Raw genomic sequence first — 15629 nt, forward strand, 5'->3', positions numbered from 1 at the left:
TTTATATGCATATATTTTATTTTTGTACATAGACGATTGTCTGTTTTTATGTGGTACGGTATGGACCTTCTTCTGTGTCCTTAATAAAGCCATTATTATAATAATTAGGCTATTATTATTGCTTAAGAAAATATTTTTTGTATAATAAGTGTTCAGGAATAAAAAAGTTTAGATATGCAAATTTATGCATTATCTAATGAGATATGGACAAATTTACATTTCCAGAACTAAAATAAAAATCAAAACAATAAATCTAAATGTATATCTTGGGTGTTTTTTCCCTGCTCTAGTCTGAAAGAAGACATGCAATGGAAGCGAAATATCCCTAAATCACATAATTGACCGGTGCATGACCTGTTAGCTCCTGACTGTACTATTAACCTGATTACCCCAAATGAGGTGGTTGTCGACGAAGCAGTAAAATGACAGGCTCCAGCAGGGATGAGGTGGCTGAGATGTTAGGGTGTTAGTGGGTTTACTGGCAGACCACCTTATGCCAGTATATATGATGTCACCCTCAGTATCTGTGTAATGGAAATTATAATTATTTACCCTGCTATATATTGTAACAGCCTGTCGTTTAATCGTATAGCACCTAAATTGGGTTCATGTGTTCTGAGGAACCACTTTAGATTGGCATAATCTTGTGGGTGGATGTTTACAGCTCTTTTGTTGTCCTGCATTAGATTAAGCATGTATATTTTAATGTTACATCTGTTTTGTGAGTGGACCACACAGCAGTCAAGTTACAGAAAGCGGTCATAGTGCACAGGAAATACATGACAGCAGTTTCACTCACTGTGGAGCAGCACATGAAGACGATTATAAAGGAGCCAAAAACGCCTCCGATCCCAACCATCCAGGTCATCCGCAGGAATAGGATAACCCCAAAAATGTTCTGGATGCATGGCAAGTACACACCCATCAGAGTGCCCAGCTGTGGAGCCTGAGAAACACAAACACGATGAATGATTAGTCAAAGTCCTTGTGTCTTCACTCCCACTGCATCTTACTTTCCATTTGAATGGATTAAAATGGGAGTCATAATCTGTCAGTGGTGCACTTTGTTGTTCAGTGTCTGTCTCCTTAAATCTGTTCTGCCTTTTAAATTCATGAAATAAGGTCCAGCTCCTCCATTAGAAAGACAGGGGTTTATTGTTTTCAAACACAAAGAGACGGTAACCCTGCGGAGAAAAGGAAGACAAGCTCTTTGTTTAGCTGAAATTGATCTGTTTCCTCAAAGAAACCTCTCTGCAGTGAAGTGGGAAGATAAATGTTTATTCTCCTTTTTTCCTCCTTATTTCTGTCAGTGAATCTGTCTGGCTCGCGGCAACAAATTCAACAGCTCAGTCATCAAAAGGGGAAAAAGACATTGTACCTTTCAGCAAACCACGAATACATATGTATGCTTCATATGCATCATATTCATGTTTCTAAAGTAAATAATTCAGATTTACATGTATATGAGCTGAGTTTGTCATCAGGAGGTGGAGGGGATGGTGGATGGCGTGATGCCTTGGCGAGAAGAAGGCTGCCAAGCTGCACACCACTATTCAAGACCAGTTGTGATTTTAACTACAGGGGTATTTTTTAAGGCGACGTCGACACATTTCCAGTGGCAGTTGCGGTGACAAATCTGGGTATTTTAAGCCAGAACATGACTTTTTCCCAACCATAACCAAGTGTTTTTTATGCCTAAATCTAACCACATGTTAACCACAGTAATATTACAACATAAAATTGAAAATTAAAATACAAACAGAGGTTATTTTTAAACACATATGAAATGTAAAAATGTAACATATCTGTGGTTGGTTTAAAGTGCCAAGATTTAATCTGGGCTGAATTCAAACAGTTTGCATACATCTCTCCATAGATTGCTATTTTGCTGCATGAATATCTGACAAAGTGTAGAAGAAAATATAAATACCCACAACAAAATGAGGATGAAGCAGTGCATCTTTGGTGCCCTAGGTGAGCCTCCACCCCCTCAGTCATTCAGTTCTTACACTACCTTTGAACACAAATTCAATGATATACAGACCTGTGATTTAGTGAATGAACAAACATGACTGTCCCATTTTACCTGAACATGTCATCGGAATTAGGTAGCGTACTCCATGTGTTTGGAGGTCCAAAGTGTCAAAAATATTTTACTTAGCAACATATTTTCTTTATAGAAATATAGTAGAGATACATAACAAGTTATAAAAGTAACACTTAAGGTAGTCTTAGGAATTTTAGGACGTTTTCCTTCAAAATTATCTCCACTTTCACCCTTAAATTACACATTTCTTTACTTAAGTATCCGGTAACACTTCCCACTGGGAGGTAAAGGACAGAATATTTACATTTTTAACACCAGAAAACAAAATAATGTATCACATTAAGTCTTTTCTCGTCCCTCTAACATCTGAAGTGTCCAGGAGTCCTTGTTTTAAATTCAGAGCACTCTGTGAGCAGATGTGTGTGACGAGAAGGAGCTGAAAGATGAACGGACAGATCAAAGTCACTGCTTGTGTTTTGTCCACGGGGCGGAAAAACCGGTGAGAGTCGGCTTGTGATGCTCTTGACTGCCCGTGCTGCAGGATCCTTCGGGTGACTCAGTCTGAGTAGCGTCTTCATAATTTGCTGACCCTCAGCTCCTCTGTCTGTGTCTTTCCCTGCAGACTTCATGTCTCAAATGAGTGCAAACGTGTATCAAGGTCCTGTGCTGTTGTTTAATAAATCCTCCATATTAACATTTATCAGCAGCATAAAAATATGATATATAGATTATAACACACTAAAATGCAGTTGAATGCACCCATAAGGACATGTGTGTGTTTATTAAAGTCTCTACCTGCTATGAAGACATATTTTATATTCTTATCTGTGATTAACATGGCCTGTATTCTATATTATCTACAGCCTCCACTTATGGCTGGCCATAGTGTTCTAGTTAATGAGCACTGACTCTACATCTGCCTACAACTACATTTTAATTAAACCATTTATTACGTGTTAATACACTTCCCATAAATTCTAAGTAGAATGACATAAAGTGAGGTGTTATCCTGATGGGGATAAAACTGTCCCGTAAACAGGTACAAAATATGATGGAACAGCTGCTCTCTATGTAGCATGAATAGTTTCTACCAGTTGCATCATATATCCAGTGTTGGAAACCTGAAGTGGACGAGTGATTCAACTTCAGAGCTGGCACGAAGGAGACAAACAGCTTCACTGAAATAAGCTGGAAGCTGAATAGTTCAAACATCCAGAATCCATTATTACAACCAGTCAGTCACTGAGGGCAGCGGTGTTGGCTGAGCCTCAACTAATGAGCTCATCACTTGCAGGTGTCTGATCTCAGGTCACTGCCTGCAGCGCTCCTTATGTGGGAACACAGCAACTCTCAGCCGTGAGACTGCTACCCTGTACATTTGAAGGTTGTAAAATAAAAAGAACACAAAATATAAAACACATGAAAATGTCTGCTGCATCCCCTGCCGCACAGACCGCGACAGATTGTGATGGATGTGGCCTGTTGTACCGTAATTACCTCCACTGAGGTGGTTTTGTTTTGGCTTCAGTTTGTTTGTTGGTTTGTGAGTAGGATAATGGAAAAACTTTTCATGAGGCTTGGTGGGAAGGTGAAGAACCCATTAAGTTTTGGAGCAGATCCTAATCACAGGGTGGATACACAAATTATTGTTCACTCTTGTTAACACTGCAACATGAAACATCTGGCCTTAGCGGAATAAATGCCATACATCTTAAAATCCAGTAGATGGTAGTAAAGTTCAACAGTGACCAGACCCGACTGTAGAATGACTCAATGATGACTCCCAAACAAAATCCACATTCATGACCCTCTGGGGCAGCCTAAACATGTAATTGCTTAAACTTCATACAGAAAGCAGGTGTTATGAGCATTCAGGGACAAACAGTGGTTTCATAGGAGATATTGAGGAAAAATGTTTGAACTTTACACTTCATGAGAAAAAACAATAACACTGACCATTAAGTCTGTGCTTATGGATTTCAACCATGTGTTATTGTGATCTACTAATAGTTATGGAAATATATCTTGACATATATAGTGGTTGCATTTGCAAATTTGCATTTTATAGAAGACTGAAATGTTGGCCTTGGCAGAGGTCTGTGCTCTTCTAGTCAGAAATGGGATTCAGCTTGTTAAGAATCTTTGTATTGATGGCTTTACTGAGCACTCATAAAAAACAACAACGTACTGTCATTAATTTCCCTGTCTATTTATATTTTGAATGTATTGTTTGGAGGGATTTTATTGAGAAAGGGAGATGGATTTAAAAGAACAGAAATACTCTGTTTCCTGTCTGCTGTGATACTTTTTTGACAATTTTACATACAGTATTAACAAACAATAAGCAAGATGTATTTTGGGGTCTGGTAGTATCAGTTTTCATTTGGCTCACTGGAAGTCAACAGTTGTTGAGGAGTAAAACACAGAGAGGATTCAGGTTATTGTCTTTTGATCCACTGAACGAATGCAGAAATAACAGACCCAACATAAACCCTGATGAGCGCCACTAGGAGGAGGAAACAAAAGTGAAGTGGCAGGTGTCAAAAACACAATTTGAAGGCCTTGAAATTAAAACCAGCAACTATAGGTTAAAGAAGGCAAAATTCACAAATCACAAAATTCAAACTTGGCCCCTCCTCCTCGGCTCAGCGGGACCAAGAGGCGCTAAGGAGTGAATGAATAGAGGGTGGAGTGTTTACGAGGACAAAGCAGTGAATTGGAGAAATAAAACATTATTTTCTGATTGCGTCATGGTGGAAACGTTGTAAAGTGCAAATTAACACACTCACACCTTCGCACAACCCTGCAGGAAGGTGCTGCATTACTGGATTCTGTGTGAACAGCATGCTTCATCCTGTCCGCTTGGCTTCTCTGCTGTGTGTGCGTGCTTGTGTGTTTGTCTTAACCTCGCCCCTGATCAAACAGACACCCAGACCTACATTTTGCATCTACAGAGCAGAGGAGAGAGACCGAGACAGCGATGTAACCTGGTTGCTACATCTGTATAGAGTCCTGACCTCGTGCTGCGGTTGGCTGGGGACTACACACCCAGAAATGAACAAACCAGGACAGGTTCTCTGCAGATACAGACACTGCTAGTCATTCATAAGAAATGACTGAGAGGGATTACTTTTGGGTGGGTCTATATATGTTGTGTTTAAGGGAAATCCTGCATAGTCTTTAATACAGGCTAAATTCCCCATATCAAATTCTCTCTGGAGATCAGGATTGTTCTCTGAAAACAAGCATCAGAAAGTACCGAGTTTAATCCATCAATAACGTGAGTGCGCCACAGTAAACGTCCTGTGAAAACACCATGTAGTCCTCAAGGTTTGCTTCGTCAAAAGTTTGTCAATGTTCTTTGTGCTGGTTTTCATTTCAGCCGCTGACAGATCTCTTCCTCCCCAGAGGCTGGCTGATATGCGTCTAATCAAAAGCTGCATTCTGGCGAAGTCTAATATGTTCTGAATGCTAGCAGTGCAAATGACAGGATGCATACCAAAACAACAATGGAGGAAATTGAATTAAAATAATAATAAACAAAAAAACAGTGACAGCTCACAAAACAAAGACAAAGCAATTCATCATTTGCAGTTTTTTTTTTTTTGTTTGTTTTTTTTGGGAAGTAGTCAAACTGACAGTAGGTTCAGTGGTGGAGTGATGCGTGCAGCTGTTGTTTTCCTTTTGACAAAAAACACATTTTAAACAATAATTGAAAGCATATAATTTATACTGCTTATACTATGCGTAGAGTGTATTGATTTGGAATAAACGGACCTTTCACACATAAATATCAAAGAATACGCATAAGCTTTTGCTCTCTAGTGTCTAGTAGTTGTTTCATTTTTCTACTCTTGTGGCTCAGATAGCTGCAGGGCAGATATGGACGGATCAAACACAGTGCAGTTCTCTACCTTGACAGGTTTCTTTGACGGACGTGCTCCCTCCTCGTTATTCTCGGCCTCTTCATGCTCTTTGCTGCCCGTCGGCAGGTTGGAGTAGTTGGCCAGACTGCTGAGCAGAGAGGAAACCATTGGGCTGGTATCCATCTCCTCCTGCAACACACAGGCAGAAACCCCCAAGACACATTAGAGATCTATTGCTGATATGAATTCCTGTTTGGGGTTGTGCAAACTGTCTTCACCTCAAACAGAGCCATATTCTTGCCGTCATACTGCTGGCTCTTGTCCGCGATGCTGGCTGCACTGCTGTTGATGAAAGGACTGCTCTCTTTGGGGTTCCCATCACCTGAAACACAGAGAATCAGCAGATTTAACGCTGAATGGTCTTCACCGCTTCACACAGACTTTATGTAATTAGGTTGACAGCTAAATTAATAGCAGATTGCTAATAAATCAAAATAGTGTGTTGACAGTTTCCAGCATTTGGGATTTACTGAATACTGTACAGAGTTGTAAAATCTTTACTGGAGCAGGAAAAACTCAAATTAGATGGACCAGTGGAGGATTTCATTTGGTTTTCTGCAGGCTGCCAATTTCTAAGGTCAAGACTTAAAACACAATATTGGGAAATGGTAAAAGGACTCGCGTTTGTCCATACAAGGTGCCACCTGCTAGTCAGTTAAACATTTATACAGATTCAGTTTCTTGCCCAAGGACATTTAAGCATGTGGGCCGAAGGAGCTGGGGATTGAACCAGAGATCTTTCAGTTGGTGGATGATCCACTCTACCTCCTAAGCCACAGTTGGAAAAATATTTAAGGGCCAGAGGTTTTGGTATGAAACCAATTTGTTTTCCAGTTATGTTTTATGGAATGTGGATATTGTGGGAAAAAAAGAAATTAAGTTGTCAGTGAACATTTAGCAGAAACTTTTAGTGTGCAACTTGACAAATGTGTTGATTAATAACCTTTCCACGTTTGTGAATAAACACCCTTTCAGGTAACATATCAGCAACGCTTGCAGGACTAACTTTTGTCCCATTTCTTTAAAAAAAAAAAAAAAAAAAAAAAAGCCCACAACTAAGCACTTGCACTTTATCGCTTTGGACAAAGGTGTCTGCCAAGTGAATGTCACAGAATATAAATGACCTAGAGTTGTCTTGCTTTGGTCCGAGTCAGGAACTACTTGGCAGCATTTACAAGCAGACCAGATTAAATGCCTTGCATAAGAAAGTTGCTCTTGATTGGTCAGAATTAAACAAAACGTTGAAGAAGAGTACACCTGTAAGATAAATGTGACACTTTCTAATGTCACAATGGAGGGACAACTACGCAGGTTGATTTTAGCGCTGGTCATCGTGGACTATATTGCTGTCATTGTTCATTTTAGTCAAACCATACAGTTTGAAAACAAGGCGCGGCTCCAACTAGAAAACAATGTTTTGATGCATTGGATGTGCTGAATGTGCATATTAAGGCAATACAGGAGGAGGTGCACATTAATAATCCTCTGGGACTGTAACATGCTCGTGTTTAACCCAAACAATGTGTCATGGGACCACCTTTTCAAGGAGGTCTCAGTCCGGTTGTTTTGGTGCGCACCTGAGTGCCACTGCTGTGTTCACACCTGCCCAAATGAACCGCACTAAGGGGGCAAACGAACTGTTGAATGAATATTGTTGATCTTTCCATCATCATAGAAATTCATGCAAGATTAAGAGTAAAGTGCTGAATTTCAGGACCTAAACTGACCCTTCACTAAGCTCCACCTCTTTGTCATTAGCCTCAGATACCAAAGAGAGTGGATAAACCAAGACAGTCCACTGCGAGTCAGTTTCCTGTATCAGTGTCACGTGGGGTTTGCGACCACCATGCCCCTTTAGGAGACTAACAGCAGGTCCTGAGTCCATTGACTTCAGTGGGAGAAATGAACGTGATTACAGATTATGGCTGATTCTTTCGCCCCATAGTCATGGAAGCAGATATTGGACCCATTTATCACAAGCCACATATCTTCAGAACATTCCGACACCAAAATGGCAAATTTCAGACGGACAAATCAGGAGAAAATTTACTTTGTTCAAGACCTGTCTCTGTCTCAACAACACACTCTCGCGAGATCTGTCAACAGATATCTCCTCTCTGGTGCGGAAATCAGTGCAGTTTCACCAAAGATACTGGATTAAAAAAATATTTTTTTCCAGCGGATATCTTAGTTACAACATGATTGAGCTAGCAAAGCAGTTTTGTGTTGCCAGGGCTTGACGCTAACTTTTTTCCCAAGGAACACACGTGCTCCTAAGTTGAAAAAGAAAGGAGCACACAAAGAACTTCAGGGGCACAATATAAAATGATCAAATAATGTGTTTTCCGTAATAAACGTGATGCAAATAGACATTTACAAGCAAAATTATTTAATGAATTTCTATACAAAATGTACAGAAAGGTAAAATCATCAAGTTTTGAAAAGGTATTGCAATTTAATTTTGTCTTTAATGTTATTATCTTATATATATTATCTTTGCAATATGATCGTTCAGGAGCTACAGCTCCATGGTGACCGCTTCCGGGTCTACTTCAGGCTCTTCTCTGCTATTGGACGCGCCGAGGTGGTGTCACAGCGTGTTGCAGTGAAATTAAAAAAAATTTCAATTCGAGCCAGGCTGGCGGCGTGCAGACTTCTCGCGTGCCGCTCTACCGCCAAGCTGAGCGGCGCGAATGGTCCCTAACTGCAGGGAGAACGAAGCAGGCTTCTCCTCCAGACTTTGACTTATTTCCACGCTGCCGACAGTGGGACTTATATTCATTGTGCTGACAGTGGCTTGGAAAACCGCCCATAACCGTGTCACACGGGGAAGAGGGAAGAGGGAAGGCGGCTGGAGTTCCTCCATTTGCGGTTAGATTATCATATTTTTTTATTGACAAAAATATAGGTTGCTTCGGCTGTTTTTTTATGCGCACATGTGCCCCTAAATATTTTTTACAGTTCGCACACACCTATTTTTAGTCGCAAATGCGAGTGAAACACTCACACCATCGAGCCCTGGTTGCTATGTGTAGTATTTATTCAGTTTTGGGAAATCACAATGTCGAGAAAGCATCAGTGGCTGCAGCTGACAGGGACAGCTAACAGCAGCAGCAAAGCTAACATCAGAACGTCATCTGTTAAAAGCCTCCCGTTGTCGGATACGACACAAAACTACTCCAGTTAGCTCAATCATGTTGTAACTAAGACATCCGCTGGAAAAAATGTTTTTTCACGGACCGTTTATTTATCTATTTAGCTTGCGGCCAGTAAGGGTACACACATGTTAATAGAAGCAAGGTTGGGGATACTCGTCTTTGATTGGCGGTTCTCCATCGTCTTTGATTGGAGTACGGGGGACAACGCCCACTTAGGAGACCGGAAATGTATACCATTTCATACAATGGGAGTATATTGTAGGTGGGCCATCTTGTAGTAATCCAGTATCTTTGCTGATACTCAGAGCCAACATGGAGCCCACTTTTATTAACTGCACCTTGACAGACAAACTGCTTCAGCCAATCAGTGTAACAAAACACTGGGTCAACAATGGAGCCAGATGACAAATCAAGCTTTTGCCAAATGTAGTCAGAAGAAACTCTTGTTTAATTACTTTTATTGACCCTATTTATGCAATAGCTTCACTTACTATATATTTCCCTCCAAACTTTTCAGGTAACAAGTATCACTATTACATGTGCCTCAGACACAATGTTTAGCTCAACATCCACAAAACCAGCCTAAAAAAGGATGAAAATCTGAAATGATTGCATTTCATCCTAACAGGAATCAATGGAGCACAGCCTTGTTGTTGTCGGACCCTGACTTACCAGTCTGCGCTAAATGGCGGGACTTAACTAAGAGTCAACAACAAGATCAACAGCGCTAATATAAATAAATAAATCACTGATACAAATGAAGCTCTGGCAAAAGTTCAGTCAGGAAGATAATACTGCTCATGCTCTGGCTGTAAGTTTCTTTCTCACCCTGCCATTCACACTTACTCACTATCTCTGCGTCTGGGGCTGTCAAGTGAGTCATTAGCTGTTCTTCAGCTGATTCACAATCAACCAATAGCACAATGACACACCATTTTAAATATGGTTCCTGCTGCAGTCTTGCACACCCTTCACCTCCCCATCACCACCTAGTCTATAGGGAATCATTAGCCTCATCTGCCTCAGCAGTCAGCAGCCTCAGAGTCATCAGCCACCACCACCACCACCACCACCACCAGTGTCTAGACTTGTGTGTGGGACACAATATCACTGTAAAAAAACAAAATCAATATGTCAGCAAACAAAAATTGTTTTAGTTTGCCAGCATCTTAAAAGCAACAGCATTTAAAAGTCTGCACAAGTTGTGAAAAGAGCCACACTCTGCAGCTCCTGGTCAGAGAGAGCAACACAATCAAGTCGTCTCTTTCCGTCCCCCAAGCCGCAGCAGTATTATACACTAATCTTTAGAGCAGAGAGGAGAGTCAAATGCCTGCCAAACTGCTCTCACGCAGCACATAAGCCTTTGAACGATGGACTGCTGTCCCAAAGACGCGCTGCCGGTCAAACTGGATTAGACAGCATTTCAGTTCATGCCATTTTTGAGTTTGCATGAAGGATTAGAGCTTTTATCAGCTTTCTATCAATACCTGAGCAAAACACACTCAAAACACCCCGACGCTGTACACCACTCACCTCTGGACGTTCTCATTAGTGATGTGAGAAGACCAATAAAATTCAAAAAGACAAATGTGATCTTCATTTTTTTTGTCGAAGCACCGTAAAAACAAGACAGTGATGAAGACCTGACCACTCAAACTGCATTTTATAATATATAAGACTGACAGCAGGTATTTTATTTCTACTCTCAGTTGCAGTTCAGATGATGTCGAAGCCAACCACCTGAATATTCTGTAATCCACCCAGATTTTTAAATCTGCATTTAAAGCTCATTTTAGCTCTTGGCTTAGAGTGAAATCAGCTTTAAAAACCATGTTTTACCAAATGCCTTTGTGTGTGTGTGCGTGTGTGTGTGTGTGTGTGTGTGTGTGTGTGTGTGTGTGTGTGAGGACTTTTCTCTATGCATCTAAGTATTGTATGTATTCCTGACATATTTTGCACAGTATAACTTATTTAGATTCCTGAGAATATTGATGAGAGTTTTGTCTTGCTTTGGTGGAACCCATGTGTACATGATCAATGCTATTGTAATAAAGGCTAAATTCCATATCCATACATGTAAACTCACAGGTAAGAAACCATGCTGTGTTGCCTTTACCATGACAATACAATCACTCAATTCAATATTCTCCCAAGAGACCCACCAGTGGTTTCTTACTGGTGGGTCACGGTCCAAAAGTGGGTTGCGGGTCCATTCTGAATGGATCACAAGTGAGTTGGGAATGTGTCAAGTTTGTGAAAAACATACTTTATTTTGAAGTACAGTGGACAGCTACTTAACAGAGACAGTAAACTAGCTCAGCAACATGGCCAAGTATGATGCTGAATATTTTAAACTGTGTGGACCTTGTACTAATGACCAAGGACAAATCTGGACCCCGTAGCGAGCCACACTCACTCTGAAGTCATCAAAATCAGGTGCTTGGCCAGTGGTTTGTGGCATCAGAAACCACAGAAAAAAGGCGTCCTTTAACATTGGCATGAAACATGGCTGGTTGCTGGTATAGTGTAACAGCGCCCAATGGCATCAGGGGGAAACGCGGCTGGACAAGGACGAAAGTTAAGGCGGCAAAAGTCCGACTGGTGAGGTCGGAGTGAGAATGTATTGGTATAGGTGGACCAGTTTGGAACCATTACTCCAAAACAAAAGCATTAAAACTGTACCAGCCTGTACTGTGTTAAAACATGGACATGTTTTGTACTCGTATGATGTCTTCAGAGAGATAAATCAAGGGCCTATCTCTTAAAATGGGTTTGCTGGTACACACACTTAAAAATCTAACATGCTGGATTATAAGAAAGACAGGTTTGGAAAAAATGGTTGGGCATTACCAGGTTACGTACTTCACATAATGTAGTGATGTACCTCAAACCTCAAACCAGTGGTTCCCAACTGGTCCAGTCACAGGGTCCAGATTTCTCTTTAGTCATTAATTCAAGTTCCACACAGGGTAATACATTCTATGTCATACTTGCATTTGAACATGTCAAGCTTGTTTGCTGTCTCTGTTAAGTACCTGTCTGTTAGTCACTCACTCTGCAGCAGGAAACAGCACTTCAGAGTAAAAGCTTTGTGCCAGAAATTCACTGTACTTAAAAAAAAAAAAGTGTGTTTTTTACAAACTTGACATATCCGCGCGTCACTTGCGGTCCATTCAGAATAGACTTCTGGCCCACTTTTGGACCGAGACCCACCAGCTGGGAGCCACTGCTTTAAACTAACTCAAAGTTCACTTGGTTTTACATGGGACACAAACAAGTCCTGTGTTTGTTTGACCCATCCACCACCCCCACCATCCTTGCTGAACAGACTTTTGCTTTTTATACTGCTTCCTTCTTTACTCCTGTTAGAACATTTCTCACATGATTGCAGCCTTCATGATTACATGGGTTATTATACATATTGTGGTGTTATAAAGTTATGAAGAATCATTATGTAACCTTTTAAAGCAATGAGGTCTAGTTTTAACAATAATTTTGTTTGTTAATTTATATATTTTACACACTTATTCACATGATATTCTATCTCATAATGTCTTTTTTATTTATAGTATGTTGAACCAAACACTTCACAGTCTGGTTCCGACCTCTGTTTTCTGCCTCCTGACCCTCAATGAGCTTCTAAAACATTTTCATGTCTCTCACACATCGAAGCTGCGTGTCAGAGTCAACAAATAAGCAGTGATGGATTCTTGCTGGCGGCTCTGAGATGTTACCCCTGGGATGTGTGTGTGTGTGTATGTGTGTTGTTTAATAAAATGTGAGAACAGAAAAACACTGTTGTGTTTTTCTGTTCTCACATTAGAAACTGCATCCTTCACTACAATCAGTGAGTGACCTTGGAGTGTAACTGACGTCACTACAGTAAAGGGTCATGCTGCAACATGGTGATGTTTATGTTTATGTTTGATAAGAACTCCATATTTCTTTGAGAACACATACTGTTCTGCTTTCACAGAGCGTGGTCCAAGATAATTTATGAAATAACTCTAGCCTCTCTGGGTGTCAGCTAGAGACACACACAATGCACCCTTTAGCGTCTGCATGAGACGGGCTATCAGTCAACTCCAATGTTAACCAGTACGCAATATTATTAGACAATCAGAGCAATGGACGTGGTGTAAACAACAAGAGAGTCTGCTCAGGGAAGGTGGGAAGAGAGGTGGATGGGTCCAACAAGAACAGGACTTTGACCCAGGAGACTGGTGTCCGTGTCTCATATGAAACTAAAAGTCAGTGCTGAGTTATTTTGTCACATCAGTCATTAGTCACATGGGTCAAGCCAACAACCATGATCTTTTCCAAACCCTCACCAAGGAGTTTTGTTGCCTAAACCTAACTGCTGACCACCTGCATCAAGATACAAAGCAAAAGGCCCTGACATGGCTATAATGATGCTGTGGGCTTCTGCCTAAGCATCAAAATATGATGAGTAGGGATGAGATTATGTTTAACACTTGATGGTGTCACAGCTCAGGGTTCTTAGGTTATGTTTTTATTTCATTTATTCATGTTGTTTCCTGTTTTTGAATGTGAATGACATCAGCTGACAGGAAGTGAACATGGACCCAAGCTGTTTCCCAGCGATGCAATTCCAGTGTGGCGGTCTATAGACTGACTCGCCGTGATGTCACGCTAACAACAACAAACACTGCTTTTATTTAATTCATTCATGCTGTTTCCTGTTTTACTTTGAAACTCACATCTCCTCTCGTCTCAGATCACTTCACTTCCTGCCCCTGTGTGTTTTCCCTCCCTTTTGATGACTCCACCTGTGTCTGATTGTCTCTCCCGCACTGATAAGCCTCACCTGTGTCTCGTTATCTTTCCACTCACCAGACTGTTGAGTGTGTGACTTGTTTTCTATCAATGCCAGATCATCTTAGCTCCTTGTGTGTCTAGTGTTCCAGCCTTTTGTTTCCCTGTGTTCTTTGCTTTTTTTTTTTTTGGATTCAGCATGTTGATTGACTCTGCCTCTGCCTCATCCCTGTTGGATTTGTTTGTCTCCACTGATTGTCCTTCTTTTGACCAGTGAAGACTGTATTTTAGGTGAAACTGTCTCCAGAGTCGTGTGTTTGAATCCACCCTCACCTGGTTCAACCACATGTCAAAGTATTCTCGGGCAAGATACTGAACCCCAAATTGCCCCTGATGGCTGTTCCACCGGTGTGTGAATGGTTACTGAGTAGCAGGTGGAACCATGTATGGTAGCCTCAGCCACCAGTGTGACTGTATGTGTGAATGGGTGAGTGTGACATGTAGTGCAAAAAGTGCTTTGATTGGTCAGAAGACTAGAAAAGCGCTATATTACCATTTAACATTCTTTCTTGATAGTGAGCAACTGAAATTCATGATATATCTCCCAAGAAGTGGCTAAATGAGACAACAAAACGTCATTACACTGACTTTATAGCCTCGTTATTGTGGCGACGTTAAGTCATCCGGCCGTGATGTAGCTCATTTAAAGCCTATTAGCTTTCCATCTCTGGTGATTGCATTTAAATTATAAAAGTGGTGTTCATTTGTGAAGAATATCATGTTGAACAAAACGTAAAAGTATCATAAATGTTTATTTATCACAGAGCTTATATTCTGCAATAATCCAGAATCAGATGGAAAAATCCCATAGGTTCTTTCACAAGGGAACCAGGGTGATGCTAACTTCTGCCTTCAGAAAAATGTCATCCCTGGAGCACTCTGTACATAAATATATTAGCACTGTCAATGTGAACATGATAGCATGCGGATGTTAGCATTTAGCTCAAGTACCATAGAGCTTATAGCCTCACAGAGCTGCTAACGTGCTGTTGTCTTTTAGTCTTGTTTATCCGTAACAATAAACAACAAAAAGGCCTCTTATGGCTGACGATGCACATACACAGAGATCCACATACACAGCAGATGCCCAGACAATAAATTCAGATCATAGGAATCCCTGTTTGCACAATGTTAATCCTGCACAGGTAAAATACTGTCTGTGTCTACTGTCTCATCCTATATAAACCTGCTGTTTACTTTTATCTCTTCACAAATTCTCTTGGCTAGAGGGTAAAGATCTGCTCTACCTGTGAGGGCTCAGCTGTGTAAACCTTCAGATACTATTAACATTTTTTAGAAAGACTACAAGTAATGACACTTGAGGATTAGATATAACAGCTATTCAGGTGACGACAACTATTTAGTTTCCCTTGATAGCTGAGAATTCAACAACAAGAACGTATTTCACTGGATTTTCAGTCTATTGATTGGCACAACTTGAGTTATGATCAATGCTGCCGAGTTTTACAGCCCCATCAGAAGCACTGAGTCATTCAACCAGCTGAGTTATATTTCTTAAATACTTTCAACTTCCTTCTAAATAACTTGCTCTAACGTGGACTGTTTAAATCTCTTTTTCAGACATGTAAAAGATGGCCACGTTTCTGACTTTTAACCAGGACTAAAAACTGACCACAGTGTTTCATCTCTCAAATATCCCCC

General features: G+C 40.7%; 1 protein-coding gene across 1 annotated transcript in view; it reads right to left on the bottom strand.

Moving 5' to 3' along the window:
- Positions 1–15629, bottom strand: part of slc12a5b (solute carrier family 12 member 5b) — a 54799-nt gene that overhangs the window by 14669 nt on the left and 24501 nt on the right. The window contains exons 2-4 of the mRNA XM_049582012.1: positions 6192–6295; positions 5962–6102; positions 800–946 (exon numbers count right to left, since the gene is read on the bottom strand). Of these exons, the coding sequence (XP_049437969.1) occupies positions 800–946; positions 5962–6102; positions 6192–6295 (392 nt within the window). The remainder of the gene's footprint in view (positions 1–799; positions 947–5961; positions 6103–6191; positions 6296–15629) is intronic.

The sequence above is a fragment of the Epinephelus fuscoguttatus genome, linkage group LG7 (genome assembly GCF_011397635.1).
Source record: "Epinephelus fuscoguttatus linkage group LG7, E.fuscoguttatus.final_Chr_v1".
NCBI lineage: Eukaryota > Metazoa > Chordata > Actinopteri > Perciformes > Serranidae > Epinephelus > Epinephelus fuscoguttatus.